General features: G+C 39.5%; 4 protein-coding genes across 7 annotated transcripts in view; 1 reads left to right on the top strand and 3 right to left on the bottom strand.

Moving 5' to 3' along the window:
• Positions 1-1,520: 1,520 nt before the first annotated feature.
• On the top strand, positions 1,521-3,972 carry arl6ip6 (ADP-ribosylation factor-like 6 interacting protein 6). Of its 2 annotated transcripts, none has more exons than XM_044019069.1 (4): positions 1,521-1,952; positions 2,543-2,596; positions 2,888-3,012; positions 3,105-3,172. In XM_044019069.1, the coding sequence occupies exons 1-3, from the start codon at positions 1,721-1,723 to the stop codon at positions 3,007-3,009; spliced, it is 408 nt and encodes a 135-aa protein (XP_043875004.1). In that variant the 5' UTR covers positions 1,521-1,720; the 3' UTR covers positions 3,010-3,012; positions 3,105-3,172. The 2 variants fall into 2 exon arrangements, with proteins under 2 accessions (XP_043875004.1, XP_043875002.1); XM_044019067.1 differs by having other exon boundaries at positions 1,531-1,952; positions 2,888-3,005; positions 3,105-3,972.
• slc19a2 (solute carrier family 19 member 2) lies at positions 3,770-10,507 on the bottom strand. Its single transcript, XM_044019066.1, has 6 exons — positions 10,315-10,507; positions 8,329-8,892; positions 7,989-8,235; positions 7,323-7,515; positions 6,589-6,730; positions 3,770-6,277 (listed from the first exon to the last, which is right to left on the bottom strand). The coding sequence occupies exons 1-6, from the start codon at positions 10,435-10,437 to the stop codon at positions 6,098-6,100; spliced, it is 1,449 nt and encodes a 482-aa protein (XP_043875001.1). The 5' UTR covers positions 10,438-10,507; the 3' UTR covers positions 3,770-6,097.
• Positions 10,508-10,845: 338 nt separating this feature from the next.
• On the bottom strand, positions 10,846-15,613 carry zgc:113142 (uncharacterized protein LOC503524 homolog). Its single transcript, XM_044050319.1, has 4 exons — positions 13,298-15,613; positions 12,675-12,827; positions 12,455-12,588; positions 10,846-11,769 (listed from the first exon to the last, which is right to left on the bottom strand). The coding sequence occupies exons 1-4, from the start codon at positions 13,698-13,700 to the stop codon at positions 11,398-11,400; spliced, it is 1,062 nt and encodes a 353-aa protein (XP_043906254.1). The 5' UTR covers positions 13,701-15,613; the 3' UTR covers positions 10,846-11,397.
• A 70-nt stretch (positions 15,614-15,683) lies between these two features.
• The window catches only part of LOC122784848 (inositol polyphosphate-4-phosphatase type I A-like), a 30,697-nt gene continuing 28,063 nt past the window's right edge, over positions 15,684-18,317 (bottom strand). For all 3 annotated transcript variants that reach the window (XM_044050281.1, XM_044050298.1, XM_044050308.1), the window contains one exon: positions 15,684-17,652. In XM_044050281.1, coding sequence (XP_043906216.1) covers positions 17,520-17,652 — 133 coding nt within the window. In that variant the 3' untranslated portion in view covers positions 15,684-17,519. The remainder of the gene's footprint in view (positions 17,653-18,317) is intronic.

Raw genomic sequence — 18,317 nt, 5'->3', positions numbered from 1 at the left:
AACATTCAATCTATATCTGATAATGACTAAGGCATGGCAACAAAATGTGTCATGACACATGACAATCGACAAATTAGGGTTTATTTTATTTTATTTTCATAAGAATTAAGTTATGCATTGTGCACAAGACACTTAAAAGATGAAAAAGTAGATTTCATGTCCTCACAGGGCAACATCCCTTCAAAGCTGACACATGAGAGCATGAGGTCCAATGAGACCACATTTCAATTTTCTAAGAACTCCAAAAGTGAAACATGGTGGCAACATACTGTATGGGCTTTTAGCTGCAGGGGCAGGGAGACCCACGAGAAGTGAAGAAAGAATACATTGAAGCCAAATACATAGATCTCTGAAGAATAATCTGCTCCAGTCTAGAGGGAATACAAACAGAGACCGAGGTGACACTTCACTGCTGGGTCATTGATTATCCGCACATGTCTCCTACAATGCCCAGCTCACAGACTAGATTATTTTTAATAAAAAAAACAACTCTCCAAAATGATGTTGATGGCACATTTTGTCCTTTCATAAAGGGAATTTGTAGTCTAATCCAGCCACTGGGGTGTATAAGTGAACTTGGTGCCGGTCCCAAGCCCGGATAAATGGAGAGGGTTGCTTCAGGAAGGACATCCAGCGTAAAAACTATGCCAGTCATGATAAGAAAGATAAATGTCAAAACATCTGCTGAGGTGACCACTAATCAAGAGCAGCAGTCGTCTAACCAAGAGAAAACCACTTGTGCTCGGTTTATGCTTGCATCATCCGCCATGTTAACTGCGTTTCGGCTGCTTTTGTAGGTCCAATCAGTGTCATTTTTCGTCAGTGACAGAGGTAACTGTGATTGGCGGTTTGGCTCCAGCCAATCAGAAGACGAGAAGAAACATCAACATGACAAAGCAAAAAACCTAAAGAGTGCACATACAAAAGACTTTTTTCACTGATTAATACAGACTACAGCCACCTGCTGGGGAAATTAAAGGTAATTTCCTCTCATGCAGGAACAGACCATATGCACAGTTTGCCTGTTGGCCGTAGTAACAGTAGCATTGTGTGTGTGCAAGTGCAACTTTTTCCCCGTCACATGCCAACTGAGGCAGCATTGCAGTTGGTCATTGTTATTCGCCTTTGGCCAACCACAGGGCCTTCCTGGGCCTCAAATATTAAGAATTATGAACTATAAATGATAGATTAATATTATTATTATTATTATTATTATTAATAATAATAATAAAATAACTTATAAACAATCACCCACATTATACTATTTGGACAGTGTCATAAAGAGCAGTTGTGGATTGAAGAGGAGATGGAAGACCAGACCCCCACAGTGTAGTCAAGAAATAATCAATTACCATTGTTATAAAATATATAATAATATAACATTTTCCCTTGAAAGAATTGGAGTGTAACCCACAAACACACGTTATGGTGTTGCATTTGTCAACGGTCCCTACACTCTTGTCTCACTGTATTTTGTAGACGGTCCCTGTACTCTTGTTTCACTTAGTTATTTATCAGGAAATGCAAATACGTCAATATCTTTCCAAAATCACTGCTGTCATTCAATTTGAAGTTGAACTATGTGTATATAAGATATAATCGGACTAAAAACTGGACAGACATAAAATAGAACTACACCTACGGAACGCCTGAGGAACATTTCTGTGTGCGGAAGTGCCACTGGGACAGTCATGTAAACAGCACATACCTGAGACACGTAATGAGCGAAACTCGCTTATTTTCCTCGGAGGTAATGAGGCGCTCAGGAACCGTGAGAGTCAGCGGGAGCGTCGCGTCAGGAGAGGCTGACGCTGCGGCTACAGGACGGAGGCTCGACGCCGACCGGAGAGGCCACAGAAAGTGGTCGGTGGTTGCCCTGTCTGTCCTGAGCTCCGCCGTGTTCGTGGCCGCTGTCGGTTGTTTCTGCGCCCTCGTTTACCCGATCATGAAAGGTAGGGCGCGCTCTTGTTTGTATCTTGTGCAACTAATGTTGTCGAAATGGCTACTTTAAAAGTTACTTCTAAAGTTAACTAACAGGAAGTCTGACGAACATACAAATTAAATGTAAACACTCGGACACTTTCTGCTGGATTTTTTTTACTAACACTATATAATAGATGGACTGATTGACTCCTTCATTGACATTACATCCTTGCATCTGTGCAAATAACCTGCGATTAAAGGTGCAATGTGTAAAATGTAGGTGAAATTATTTTCATTTTGCACAAAGTAAAGATAAAACAAGCATACTTTGTGTGTACAGTTACCTTTGATACTATGAATTGTAGTTTTTTTAACCCAGAATGAACGTTCATTTTTATCAAGAGCACTGTCAGCTCTTTTTACAATAGCAAAAAATCAACAAACTAAACATCTTTTGCATTTAGATTCTAACATAAGGCTATATAAGGCTACATAGGTTCTGGAACACACTTGGAAGGGTGAGGGATATTCACACTATCAGACTGTCTGTCAGAAATTATGAGCATATTTGCTTTTTCACATGCTGTGATGCAGCAGTGACTGATGGTGACTGTTTCAGAGCTTCGGGCAGAGAGAGTGAGAGGAGTGGATGGGACTGAAGAGAGGATTCTTGGTGAGTGTTGCATCCAACACATTCCTTTTTGATGTTTTACTGCAGTTGCTATCCGCAATGTTGCAATACTGCCTTATATTTGCCTTTCTAGTCCTTAAAAAAACTGGAATAATCTTTTAAAGTGAGATGTCTGTCCAGCACCTTTAAACTGAGCCTAGAATTGTAAATACTTAATTGTGTCTACTGTGTACGTTTAAGAAAATGTGAATGCTGAGCACCATAGTATCTCACCTGCAAATAAAAACCTGACTATTTCAACAACTGTGTTGAATTGTGTGTGTGGGCATGTAGGTTTCTGGAGTATCCTGGTGCTGTCAGTATTAGTCGGGTCTATCTGCTGCGTTCTCTCATGGACTCTCACTTACCTGGACTCGTACCAGGCTGGCTCACTGGCTCTGTCCCTCTTCAGGTAAAAGGTGGATTAATGTGCACAAGTGCAATATTTGAACTCACCAGCAAACATCAGATGCAAAAAAAAAACTGTCTTTGTGTCTGTGCTTTCTTTCAGAGATGCATCTGACCAGGGTTTCCTCATGGATTACGGTGTTGTTGTCCTCAATGGCATCATGGCAATGCTCACTGTCATCTGGAGCCTCACCTGACACAGACACAAACACTCACTAGTCTGGCAGAGACCCATATTGTACTGTAAATGTAAAAGTATCTGAGGAAGTCTTTGAATTATGAATTGTTTGCTTGCAAAGAACCTAGTCATTGTTTGTTTTTTTTACTGTTAATGGTCATGGGACTTTACCTAGTTAAATAAAGGATATACATGTTTTATTGTTTATTAGGATGCTAAATTATACGCACATATGTGTGCTTTTATTTTGACTAAAGTATCAACAAAAGTATGCAATTTTAACATCTCAAATAAGAAAAGGTGTTGATACAGTTTGTCCATGGCAAAGCTGACTGAGGTCATGCAGCAACATTTTGATAAACTTTAGCAGTCAAAGCACAGTTGTTACAGATTAAGGATAGTGTGACAGTGAGCCAGCATGCACCATGAAACTGGGGAGGATAAATGGAACCCAGCCGTCATTCATTTGAGTATGAAGATGACCTTGCACACTGGCGGGCACTCTCAGTGAAAACACATTTTTAGCCACTTAACAAAAGGCTAACCAAAAACAGTGTAAATATACATCTCAATATGTGACATAATAGGGATTATAAGGCAAAGGAAAGTTTATTTGAGATACTTTTTGCATAGAGAACATTGTTTTTCTTCATGGGCACAGAATTTCGTACATTTATACATACTTTTCTCAGAAATAAAGAACACACACATTCACTATTCATGTGCCAAATTGACCGCCATCTCCACTGATGTGGGTACAAATAAATACTGTGCTTTCTTATATCATGAAAAATGTTTTACTTGTCATTTCACCATTCAACCGTCTGGAAACTGAATTATGTGTCGCTTTGTGACCATGGAGAGAGTCAGCTATTTTACATAACGGTACACACGTGTTGTTGATCCACTGCTGCCTCCATTAGTAAGTTCAAATGTTTTATTTTGTGAGTGAGGAGTTTACATATTTCAGTTTTCCATAACCTGATTTTGTTGATGAGATGATTGTACGTCTTGTACGATAACACATTTGCAAGTACCAGATCTCATTCACAGACTATCATAAACATCATGAAGCAGCTATATAAGTTGTCTAGTAGAAAATAATGGTGTATAACGCAAGTATTATCTGAAGTGTACCACACATTCACTAAAGCAGCAGGTACTAATAGTACAAACAAGTTTGTTGATACAAAAGTAGCATGGTAATCACTTTTACTTTTAATCTAAATTCAAAATGTATCATCTTGTCCACAGAGTCAATCAAGTGTGTGTATCCAAAGCCTAATGTCATCCTGTACATGTTTATTCATTGCCATGAACACACACTGTCCTGTAAACATTTTCCTGACCAAAATAAATGCAATATTATTGCAATGTTTGTAAGAATGAGCGTTACCTTCTTAAAATGACTACAGTGATTTAGCTCTTTCCATTTTGGTGAAAAACAAGATTTGGAAATGGAAATGGGATGGAAACGGGACAGAATGCCTTCCATGTGCTACCTTAATTTGGGTTGTGAACGAACAGACTCCATTACACACACATGTTCCCACTGCACTTAATAGTCACTACAGCATCAAACTGCTGACAATAACCAGTAGCCCCTAAAGTGATTGTTTTTGCTGACAAATAGAAAATGATCACAAGTTAATTCAAAAAAAGTTCTCATTTGACCTTTTTAGGCACTTCGACACACTTAAGTACCAGTCAGCACTAACAAACATCTCAGCCCAACAATGTCAAACATAATATGTTTGCTTCACATTGGTGAACAACGTAACATTTCAAGCTCCATCAGTATCGTGTTCATTAGACATAGACAGTAATAAGCTACAAAATAAGAATACAGTACAACATGTGCTGACAGTATGAAACAGATTTTTGGCAAGTCTAAAGGTTTGTTCAAGTTAAAATGATAGGTTCATGCAAAGATGCAGGTATTGTTTTGTAGTGTGTACTCCACATAAGGCATCAGCTTATTACTTCTTTTACCACAATCTTAAATGCTGCTAAATCAACTGTAAAGATACTGTAATTTGAACCCAAGGCAATTTCAGTCTGCCATTATGAGGATTCAGTAAGTGCTGTCATTAATGACTGTACAGACTCCAGAACAGAGAAATGTGCTCTCTCTTTCTCTCTCTTTTTCCCAGGGCTGCGAGAATAATGACTTCTTACAGCCCTCGTTTGGGAGTTCTTGAAGCTTGTTCTTGAAACATCACCTGGGCAGAACTTTTTTTCTTGTGTGGTGTCCAACAACTTATTGTGTGATTGGCCAGACATCTGAAGTGGGCATGGTTAGTGCTAAAATAATGCCATTCCCAATGGGGAATTCCCAGGGGTTCTGCACTTGTGATGTATGAAATGGCCTGGTCAAAAATAACTTTGTGTTTGCAACCTTAAGAAAAAACACATTTCTCTGATCTTGTATGCACAGGTCGACTACAAATGAGAAACAACAATTGTGAAAAGTCAGAGCTGTAATTTTTGTTATGAGATCAACAACGAGGAGAAATTGAAAGAAACTGTAATAAGCAGTTTGTTCACAGCAGTAACAACAATGACGTAACAACTGGTAAGATCCAATCACACCGTAAATGTGGATTACTGCTCCACAATGTCTAAAGTCTGTGTCTACTTGACTAAAAGGAGGAAAGTGGAATATGCGATCCACACTTCTCCATTTTTGTGATTTGAAAACTCTGGGTTAGTATGGATTCCACGCATAACTGTAGCAGATGTGATGTGTTTTAAAAGGAAAATATAGTAGTAGTAGTGGATGTAGCAAAACATCAACAATTACATTAATCCTGTACTGATAATCCTCTGCTATGTCTGTCAGCTCTACTGACACCCAGTGGCCAAAGTGTTTTAAGCAGTGTAGGCCACAACAGTCACTACACAGACTTAATTAAAGCTCACCTTGTTGAATCACTGTGCTCGCTCGGCTTTGGCTCAAGTTTGCAGCTGATTTGTGTTTTATCTTCTGCTCTGGACACTGCTTCCTGCTCAGAGCGCCTCTTGGAGGCAAGTTTGAAAAGCCAAGCCAGGAGGAAGACTGCAGAAATGACTGCAAAGTAGCTGGCATAGATAAGGAACTGAAGGAAGGGAAAAAAGACAATAATTAGTCAAATCTACAAAAATAGACAGTAAAAATGATATTTCACGACAGGTTCATGTCTATATTGGTCAACATCTGTCAAACACAAAAACAAAACTGTCAATACCCGATTTAAAGTAAAAGATCTATTAGGTTTCGGTTCCATTGAGCCATTACATTTTTTCAACAGGGCTTTTATTGTACAATATTTAAAGCAAATTTTAAAGGCTAGCAGATCAGTGTTGTATCAATCACTAACTGCACACACATAGGAACTTCAGTGCGAGCTGCGAATGTTGCACTTCTTACCTGAGTGAAGACATCGAGGCCGAGGCCTGCAGAGTCCACCACCACTAGAGTGAGCAGAGTCTGCAGAAGAAGAGCTATAAAGGTGTTCACTCCAAACACCAGTGCATACCGCTGCATGCTGAGACTGGCTGCGATTTGATATCTGAAGGGTCAAAAGGCACAGCATAGCACAACATCATGAGGAAGGTTCAGATCTGTGTTTTATTGATTTAGAAATGAACCGGAGTAAGATTGTTGAAAGAATAAATAAAAGTAAAACTGACATCCAAATCCTCTCACAGCTCAAGAGTAAAGCTGATGTTGCATTTCTTCTCAGGCGATGACTTCATTTGAGTCTGCACAATCCCAAAAAACATGTTCTAATGTGCCACTTTATCTTTATCATTTGACTGGAAAGTGAAGTGTGTGTCACTTTGTAAAACACTTACTCCTCATACCATAGTCTATAGAGAAAATGACATCACTGCAAGTGTTCAAATGTGTTATTTTGTAACTTTGGTATTTGAAATCTTTGGTTCGGCTCCAAGTAAGTTACACAAACTTACTGAAAAAGGCCCTGTGAGCTAAAAGAAAAAAACTATTTTCTCTATGGACTTTGGTGCAACAGAGTAATCAGAAAAAGCTGGCCCATCCCTATAATATATGAAAGTGTACCAATATCACAGACTGACTAAGAAACTGCAATTGCTAAAAAGCTGAGTGTTTTTCTCTCAAGCGAGTGACCGGCTACTCACGTGGCCACTGTGATGAGCAGCATGTATGTGGCTCTGAAGAGGACGTATGAGCTGTAACACAGCCAGATGTTGTTCAGTGTGTCCATGACAAACACACACGCAGCCATGAGTAGAGAGAGGATGCACAGAGCCAGCTCGCCCCACAGAGCCCAGCGCACAGGCAGGTAGCCGACCAACAGAGCTCCCAGAGCCCCTGTTAGAAAGACAGTCTGTTCATACATCTCCCGGCACAGAGGACACATGCTGTCAAGTTAGATTACGAATCAAGAGGTGAGTAAGTAAACCCCCAATACTTTACATCAATCAATAGGAAAAAAGGAAAAAAGATGAAATGTGTTTCCAGTGAGTGCAAGTCTCCATGTCTTAGCACAGGGTGCACACACAGCACGGTCAGTTCATGTGTCAGTACTAGAGCTGAATGATTTGAGGTAAATATTAGTATTGTAATAAAAATGCAAGGATGAGACATTAAAGATAACAATTGCTGCCAAACATTTTCAAATTGGCATACAACATGTAGCAAATAAGACTATAGTTGCATAATATGGTCAGAAACTCATATTTAGATTATTTTTGACAGCTATTGCAATTGCAACATGATACATAATTGGTACAGACATCAACTAACAAATCAAAAACGGTTTACGTTTTCTATGGCAGGCTCACCTAACATTGTGGACACTGTTTCTACATAGCCATTGTAAATTTCATAGTCCTTGGATGGACGAATGTTCTCCCACAGAGCTTGAGCGTAGTTGATGACCTGGAAGTAGCCACATGTGGCCAGCGCCCACCACAGTGACCAGGCCAGCAAGGAGCGACTTCTGTAGCACTGCAGGAAATCATTGAACAGCATTTTCAACACCTTTACAACACCACTGCTGGAGCTGTCTGGTTTGGAGGACGTGGGTATCTATATGGAGAGCAGTGGATGTACAGGAGAATGTGTTACAGATAAATATTTATCATAACATTGGTTTAAACTGAAAAAATAATCAGCACTAACTGTGCAGACATCCTGGCTCTTCAGAGGCACTTTGCTCTCTGAATCTTCCACATTCTTGTCCAGGAAGAATGAGCTGCTGCTGTGCCGCCTCCTCTTAGCTTCTGCAGGGCTTTTGTGGAAAAACAAGCTCTTCTTGGGCATGGGCAGAAACCATGGAGCAACAAAGGCCACAGTGGCTGATGTTAAAGTAAAAATGACAAGATGGAGCAGCTCAACTTTGTCGACCAGGAGCAGAAGCTGTCCCAACAGAGATCCGGCAGCAGATCCAAACAGAGTGGCGCTGCGGCAGTAGCCTGTCACTCTCTGGTAGTAAGCCGGCTCAACCACGCTGTAGATGTACGAGTAGTAGGCCACCTCAGAGGCTGTGGCCAGTCCAAAGAAAAACTCCAGAAGCTGCATGGCCAACATGCCCTGTGCCTTCAGCAGAATGACAAAGGTGACGACCAAGCTAGTGGCCTGCAGGACTAATATAGGCTTATAACAGAGGTAGTCGGTGGCGAGGAAGACAGGGAACAGCAGCACGAGGTAGGAATATGTCCATACTGGATAGATTTCATTCACCACCTGCAGATAACAGAGGATTTTCCTAAATTAGTGTTATCAGAGTCAGCCATAGTGGTGCAAGAGTCTTGTACTCGCTCAGGTCACTTGTTTACTGCAGCTATTAGTGTTTCTGCTGTGTCACTATTGTCAATTTAGCTTGTTTATCTGGATATCAAGAGATTTTGCATGCAGATGTTGAAAAGTCACAAGTTAATTTTTTCACCATTATGTATTGTAACTGCATTGGACAATGAGCACATCTATTCAAAGTCATGTCTTTGTGGCTTCTAAAGGAGTTTTATAGTGGTAGAATTAAATCACAAAGTAGTCCACATGAGGTTGATTTTCAAATCTTTAACCTATTTTTGCACTTCCTGAAACTGCTTTGATTACTTGGAAAATCTTCTCTTGTGGAGAGAATTTAAGAGGCATTTTCTCCAGTTTCTTCTTAAAGGATTAACAAGAAAAATTCCAAAGGGCCTGGACATTATTGCTCATGGGGGATTTAGTCTTTGTGCAAAAGCCTGCAAAAGGACTGAGACAATTTAAAACACATCCAGCCTTGCTCACAACACAACACAACACCAGTGTTTTCTAACTGGTGACTATGATGACAGTACATATGCACACTAACAAAAGATGTAAACTGAGACAGAGAAACTGATGACGAAACAGGATGAGTGTGTGTGTGGAGGATGTGTGTGGCTCAAGCAGCTTTAGTAATGATGTAACAAGAAAGTAGAATTACCACTCCAAGGATATGTGACAAACAATTGAAAAAGTTGTCAATCTCATAACAGAAATTACAGCTCTGACATTTCACAACTGTTGTTTCTCATTAGTAGTTTCTCTTAAACTAAGCAAACAACTTTGTGGATGGTCATGTGATGTGTTTTCAGGTGCGATATGTATTGATGCAGGTAATTCATTCAAATTAATCAACTATTTTGATAATCAATTGACTGGCTCTCTGATTTTTCAGAGTTTGCGCCACATTACAAATAAATCACTAAAACGGGCAGTTTGTGGAAATACCAATCAACATTTTATTGACCAAACAACTTATCTATTATTAGCGAAAATAAACGACAGCATAATCGTTAGTTGCAGCCCAAAACAGTATGTACATTATGCGTAATATACATATTGTTTCTCATTTTAACATTGCAATATGATGAAAATCAGCTTAGGATGAGCAATAATAATGAATGAGAGGAAGTACACCTGTCATGACAATTAAGTAACTTTACTTAGTTGTACTTCCTAGTAACTTAACCTGCCGTTTAACTCAACAATACAGTGTAAAACAGTGCTTTCTTTAACTTCTACTGTAAAATAAAGTCAAACTGTGTGCAACTTCTGCTGCTGCTGAGGAAACATCAAGTGTTGACAGTAAACTAACACATGCTAACAGCTAGCCTTATAGCTATTAAACAAACTGGCCTGTGTTTCTGTCAGGTTCTTGTCTGGTCCCATCAGGAAGGCAGTGAGGAAAGGTTCCGACGGCCGCATGTTCGTGAAGAATCCGTAAACACACAGCAGGACTGTCGGGTAAAGAGCAGACATTTTCGAACGTCAACACGACCTCTACGCCGCTCACATGTGTAAGAACTCAATGAATGCACGTCGTCCGAACGTCATCGAAATGCGTCACAGTGCGCGTGACGTAACATCGTTCGACTGTATCCTAGAATCCTTTGCGCCACCTGCGGCAGGAAATAGCACTTTTCTTTTACAATTTTAATAAATTATAATATATACACATACACACATATATGTATATATATATATATATATATATATATATGTATGTGTATATATATATATACATATACATATATATATACATATATATGGGTAATATGTAAGTTAATCAAATGAAATTGTGAACTATTATCATATTCAAACTATACATATTTGCACCATAAAGAATGTTTCAGTGACGCTGTAATGACCACACAGTATAATTATTTCTCAGTCACTTTATTGGAACATATCCAGAATATACAGAACACATGTACGCAGTTTTAAAGCAACAATTGTTTAGGAATAAAACAGCTTTTACAGATTAAAGTACCAATTATTGTGTGTGACCTTCACTTACACTTGAAGTATTCATTCCATCCTTCCAGTATTACATTAAAAAAATATAAAAAGAATGATAATTGAGGGGTCTGTCACTAAAACTAATAAAACTAGTAAAAAGAAACTGAATACAAAATCTTTCCAACTAAAAGAATTCTAATATAAGTTATATAACTACATCGATTTTGAGAAAATCATTTATTGTGGATTTCTTTGGCAGATTAAGAGTTGAGTTTCAAGGAAACTGTAATTGAGAACTTTGAACTGTGGAGGGCAGCATTACACCTGGCTGTAAGACTTACTAGAAGAAAAAGAGGAATTGGTGACATTACCGTGGGGTTATGTGTTTCACACTTATTTGCTATATGGGTCAATGTTCACGTGTTTTAAATCTTAAATATAAGGATAATTAACACATGATAGGAAATATTTCTAATTTATTCAAATGTTTTTGGCGTAAAGCATGTCTCTGCGTTTAGCATACATGGAGCTGAGCGAAAACATAGCATCTGTGAGGACCGTGGGCATGAACGGATAGAGTTTGAAGAAGAACCTGTCCATCACAGAAGCCAGCAGATATCTGTATTTGGGCTGTGAGGACGTGATGGCGTGCAGCATGGCATCAATGACCAGCGTGGTGTCCTTGAATCCCTTTTTGCATGTGGACATGAAGTACTCACTCGCCAGCTCAAAGTACTGCTGGTTGAAGATCTGCTTTTGCTCATTGTCTAGTTTCTCCCAGATGTCCAGGCCCGATTTTATCCTCAAGATGTTTGTGGCTTGACCGAAGTTTCCCGGCTGAATGATGCTCACCTGAAAATGATTCAAAATGACAAATTAGATGCTTCCTTCATCTCACCCTCTCTCTATATGTGCTTTTAATTAAAACACTGCATTTTTAATTTCATTTACTTTCTCACTGACATTTGTGTCTGTTTGATGAAAAAAGAAGCTTTTACTGTACAGCTACTATTTACTGTGGTGCTATTGTTCCCAACTGCCTCTTAAAAAGATTTTTTTTTTCGCATTGAATTAGAATAACTCAGTGGTTCTCAGTAAATATTGAGTTCCAACTTCAAAAACCAGTAGTGTAAATAGGCCGAGCAAAGTCAGCTACGGAATTTTCACAGGAGGCAGATTTATTCCTAATTGTATTATCTAATCTAACACTGGATCTGAAGTCATGCTGCACAACTGAAAACAAAAAACTTGCATGTTCCCCTTCCTCACACAAACAAAAAAAACACCAAACTATTATTCATTATTGACTGATTCATTAATAAATCAACAAACCTCTAAAATATTAACCGTTCTGGTAATGATATTGATGATTTTTGGTAATTAGTGGATTTCTCACCAATTCACTCAAATAAAGAAGAAAAAATATTTTCCATGTTTTGGTTCATTTATCATATTTTATCCATCATGCACTTCTCTCAATCTCGTGCGTCAGAGTCCTTCAGGAGATGTGAGTGTGGTTTTTCCAGAATTAACATACCTTCACACCAAAACTTGCCATTTCAAGTCTCAGGCAATCAGCAAAGGCCTCCAGACCGCGCTTTGACACACTGTATGCTCCCATGTTCAGGCAATTGAAGAAGGCGAAAATGCTCGAGACAAACACCACCCGACCTGAGGTGGTAAAATAAAACGTTTGTTTTTATCCTGTAATGTCACAATAATGATGATCAAAGTGTGAAGGGAACATGCCATCATACCTTTAGCGGCACGAACCAGAGGCAGGAATGCAATGGAGGTCCTGATGCAGCCACACAGGTTGATGTCAATTATGTGGCGGAAATCTTCAAAATGGCTCCACTCGATCTCGGCCCAGTCTGTGATTCCAGCGTTGTTAACAACTGCCCACAGACCTGGCAACCGAAGAAAAGGTCATGGGTCATGAATTCAGTTTCAGTTTTCACAGGGACTGCATTAAAATATGTTAAAAAAAAAAAAAATGGTGAAGTAACTTTAAAATGTAATTACTTTCAAGGTTTCTATTGCAAAGTAAAGACATTGCAATTTATTAAATCTAAGTTTAAAAAAAAATATTGGTGATGTTTCATATTTGTCAAAATGTCTTAACTGACTTAAAATCTCCCTTTATTGTCTGCTCTGAGAATTGATTTAAAGGTCCAGTATGCAACATTCTGCATATAAATATTTTTCTGTCTTTCTTTGGCCTTTAGACACACATTAGCAGGCGCATGCGATATATTCTATATCACATAAAAGAAAATGAATAGTAACGCTACAGTCCGTAATTTGCTCGTCAAAAGAAAAGTTACAATGGAAATTAAGTACAAATAATAGTGGCATATAATTATTTGTCATTTCTCACCTTTCTGAGGCAGGTTCTCCAAAACCGTCTTCTTCACTTGCTGTATGTCTTCATCCTTGGTGACGTCCAGTTTGAGGATTTTCAGATGACTGGAACTTTGTCTGGACAGGCTCATGGCTCCGATTCCGTCTGGATACAAGCAACCGGCAAACACCACAAACCCCTTCTGGTCCAAGCATCGAGCCAGCTGGTGTCCAAAGCCGCTATCACAGCCTGTTATCAGCACACCGTAGCCATAACCGCCCTGCACATGGATACAGCGGTGGCGTAAAACCATCTTGGAGAGGAGGAAGAGCAGGACAGCACAGATGGGGACAATGCCGATGACTTGTCCAATGAAGAGAGTCGTGTTCATTTCTGCGAGGCGTCTGTGAGCCACTGTGTCCCAGATCTGTTTTCTCATGCAGCCAAGCACACAATATATACACAGTAACTCTTCACTGTGAAGGCTGATTTTCCGTTGAATGTGTCAAAGTGCATTTTACACAATTAGTTCAGGTTTTCATGTGATGTGTGCAGCGCAATAGCCCCAAAGTCAACATGCCCCAAGTACTCTTGTTTCTCAGAAGATTAGACAGCACGTTTTTTTCAAGATTGCATCCTAAAAACGTCATCGTACATCACACACAAAGAAGGATTCTTATTCATAGTCTACCATGAGCAAATTGGGAAAATTTGCAGTTTTGACTTAAAATGTGTGAAATGGTGGCCCCAAGTAAGTTAAATACAAAAAAACAGTGCTTTCTAAGAAGTTGTAAACCAACGGGCCTCAAACCAAACAAGCAGTAGACTGAATTAATGAAAACAAATGAAAACCAATGCAAATACGCATCGAATGAGAATGACCACTATAAGAGTGGCTCTGTTCATCCATCTACCGCTTTATCACCCACATGAGAGTCGCGGGTCACTGGAGCCAACCCCAGCTGACACGAAAGGAAACATCCTGGACAGGTCGCCATTCACCGGGGCCAACACAAATTCACTTTGGAGTTAGCACCTTAGCAGTTTAGAGTCTTCAAATAACCGCTGCATGTTCATGGACAGTGGGAGGAAAACAGAGAACCTGGAGAAAACCCCCACACACACTTTGAGAACGTGCAAACTCCATGCAGAAAGGCCCTGCCTCTGTTCAGTTCAAGTAAATCAGGACAGTGCAACAGCAAAGCCACCCAAAACTATTTGATTATTCAAACCCTGTGTCAAAATATCTGCAAAAAAGGGCCTGTAGTCACAGAGATGAGGAAAAAGCAGAAATACACCACACATGGGTGTAAAAATATACAAACAAAAGATGAATTCTATAATGACTAGAAAATAAAAACTGTTAATTGGAATTGGGATTCGACCTAAATTCTTATCATGGTTGCTCCTTTTCAAAAGAACTTTGGACATAATCAAATTAAGCATGTGAAAAGTGTTTCTGTTCAAACAGCGTGAGGATTTTTTCTACTAAAACCCATGGTTTTAGTGTTTGATCACAATAAGACACCGTGTCTGTCTGAGCTGCGACGATGGAGCAAAAGCCTCACCACTGTCCGTGATCAAAGAATATTTGTTGAAGTAAAATTACACTGCAGTGGGTATTGCTGTAGTTATTTCTGTTATGACCACAGTGACGAGATGTGATCTAATCCTCTGAAGTCAAACTGGCCCAGGGAAGGTGGTTGGATTTAGGTGATTTTCCGTGTCTCTGGAGCCAGGGAGTGTGGCCAGAGCAAAACACCCAGTAGCACTGAAAGCTCACAAACACATTAAAAAGCCGTTAGTGCCAACACATGTACACGCTACCCCCTCAGATTCCCAGTCTTCATACCATCTGATTCATACCGCAAACCTCTGAGATATACATTCATTGTTGCATTCAACTCTCCCTCCCTAAGGAAGCACACCCCCTCTACACAAACCACTTTTGTTCACTGGTCAAATCCGAGCCCTCACGCCCACAGATAGCTGAAACCACTCCCCCGACCTTTTCTATTTTTGGTATTCTTGCTAGTCGAACTTTCCAGGTGCTATTGCTGCGAGGACTGAATAAACAGATCTTTGTTACCCAGCTTCCTCTGAGTCGCTTACTTGAATCTGGATCCATTTTTCTTGGAGAAGTTAATTTGGAGGAAAACAACAAGTCCCATCCTCTCTGCAAACAGCTGAAGCTCTCAGAGATTAAATGTGTAGTGTGGGTAGGATAAATGACCATGTAACCCAGTTAGAGGCATGCCACCTTCGTCATTGCGGTCTCCCTGAACTCAGCTAACCCGCGTCTTAACCCTGCATCTTAGTTCTGTGAAGGGGAAAACATAACAAAGCAGCATTAGACAATCTCTGTGCAAAAAAAAGAGAAACCAAGAGACATCAGCAATAATCATTAATAGGCATGTCTCTATTTTGATGTTAACTTAATTTGATATTTATTTCTCAATCAGATATTGACAAGTCATAATATACAGCAACATTAAAACTTAGGTGAAAACAGGTGCCAAGCTTCCGAGAACATGAATTCTGACATGAAGTTTCATAATCTTGACAAAGTGACGGACGTAAAACACTCCTTTACTCAGTTGAATGTGTAAATACAGATTTCTAAATGCAACTGCAGTCGTTTTGCCATCAGCAGTGGATACAAACAGCGTGGTGTATGTTAGTTTAAAATATGTCACATGCTAAACCATTGAAATATGCAGACAAACAACGGTGATGTGGCTCCACTGTGAAGAGCAGTGACTCCCCTCTTGTGGTACGGACAGATCATGGGCAAATTAACAAACAACAAATGTTTTTTTTTAAAGAGGTGAAACCTGGCACCTGCTGACGTGGAAATATCGTTTCTCGGACCAACAGAAAAGTAAACTTAAACTAAAATGGGCCGTGTTGTTTTACAGTGACGGAAAAGAACCAGCTGTCAAAAAAAAAAAAAAGTTATCATAACTTTTTACTCCACCACTGGCAGAGGTTTTAAAATGAGGGGGGGAACTATTTGTCATAGATTTGATTGCTCTTCACAACGTTTAAAACAATGTGAATATGTAGCGCACAACGCTGTCCCCGTGTGTACAAACAACACAAACGCATCAAGGGCACGTGAACACAACTGATTTTTAACCCCACCTTCAAAAAGCTGCCATATGTCGTGGTTCACTCCAAACATATTACAATTCCTAGATAACGTGATTGTTGATTCATTTATTAACCTGGTTACAGACAGGTCAGTGATTAGCATCTGGGCTTTACCATCGTGCTAATGGGCACTTCAGCAGGTGAGACAGTCTAATAGCACTTGAGGAAATGCGAAGGAGAAACAGCAGCTAAAGCAATTTAGGGGAAGTTTACATTTTTAAGGATTGGGCTTCAGTCTGGGAGCCGCACTCTTGTTTTTTTGGTCTTTTAATTCAATTTATTGACTATAAGTCTAACGATTTAAATCTCTTTTTGCTCACAATATTAATATTTAATGTAAAGGTTGTGAGGAACACTTCCAAACTGCATAGATTTAATGCATAAAATCCAATGAGAAGTCCAGCATGCAACTTTTTAGAGGGTTTAATTTGCCAAAATTGAATATACTACCTACAAGTATGTTTATACTGACTATTGTTTTGTTTTTGTAGCCTTAAAGAAGCCTTTTATATGCACTAAAGCAAGGGCCTTGCTTTATGGAGGCTGCCATCTTGCACCGTTATGTTTCTGCAACAGCCCAAATGGACAACCAGAACCAGAGCATGTGTTTTGCATTTTAAGCAGAAGCTTATGATGCAAACTAAAAAGAACGACATCCTCTCTGGCATACGAAGGCCACCGTAGGTTCCTGACATACTTGAGTATGTGTGTTACAATCTGCAGTCTTACCATTAGATGTCACTAATTATTAGACACTGGACCTTTATTTTCCATTAAAGAATGTTTATGTGGCTAATACTGATTGATTATATCAGTGCTTGAACAGTCTTGAGGCAGTGCTGGTCATGTACATGTTTAAAATATACAAACAAATAAAAAAAGAAAAGAAAAGCCCAGGATCTACCAGGGAAAACTTTCTTATAAGTGATGCCTAATGTAGCATAGAGAACCTAATACAGCATCTACCATCAGTTATACTAAGTGCGACTTGGAATCACTGAAATCTAATCTAAAACCTGAACATGGGTTTTGATTGTGGCCTTCCCAAAACACAGCGGTCCAATAATATGCAAACATCCCATCACACCGAGTCTCCGCTGTCCAATCAGGTTTCAACTTTGCCAAAGGTGCCGTCGGGTGGTCGGTAGTGTTTGGGGAAGGCTTTGAGCTGCAGCGAGTTAAAGGCGTACTTTCTGCAGCCAACGTTCTTCACCGTGTTTTCTCTTCTGCAGCCCTCACTGAGGAGACAGAGGAGTGGAGAGGAGGGAGGACAGGAGAGTGGAGGAGACATTCACAGATAGAATGAGAGGGGACAAAAAAAAAAAGTAGAGAGGATGTTTGGTATGAATGATATTCAAAAGCTTCAGACTGCTCCTTTTCATAAAGGTGGCTAACAGTATTATTGATGAAGAACAAAAAAAAAAACCCCAAAAGAGTCTGTGTCAAACCAGAAAAATTAGATTAGATACACAATACTTTTATTTGATAGGTTCTGTAACAAAAAAGTTAAAGTAATTAATGAGTGAAAGACAAAGTGCTCATGTAAAATGGACATTTATGGTCTTTAACGTCTTTCCAATATGTTTTGGTTTGCTACGGATGTCCACGTCACCTGAGACGCACGTTAATGCCAAGTGTAAACAAAGTCACGAGATGCAAGGAAAGGACAACGACAGATAAAACCAAGCTTAAAGACCACAACATATTGTAGCTTTGTTTATATTCTGCAGGTGGAGGCAGAAGACATTTATCACGGGAGGACAGTGTTTTCTCAACACTGACGGGAGGTTTTCTTAGGTCAGTGATACATTTAGTGCAGCGTGTAGCATGAAACACAGCGAGGACATTGAACTGCTAACTTGAAACATTTTAGCTGTTAAAAAATAAAACATGACAGCAAAAT

This window comes from Solea senegalensis, linkage group LG2 (assembly GCF_019176455.1).
Source record: "Solea senegalensis isolate Sse05_10M linkage group LG2, IFAPA_SoseM_1, whole genome shotgun sequence".
NCBI lineage: Eukaryota > Metazoa > Chordata > Actinopteri > Pleuronectiformes > Soleidae > Solea > Solea senegalensis.
This window is presented reverse-complemented; position numbering and strand designations above follow the sequence as displayed.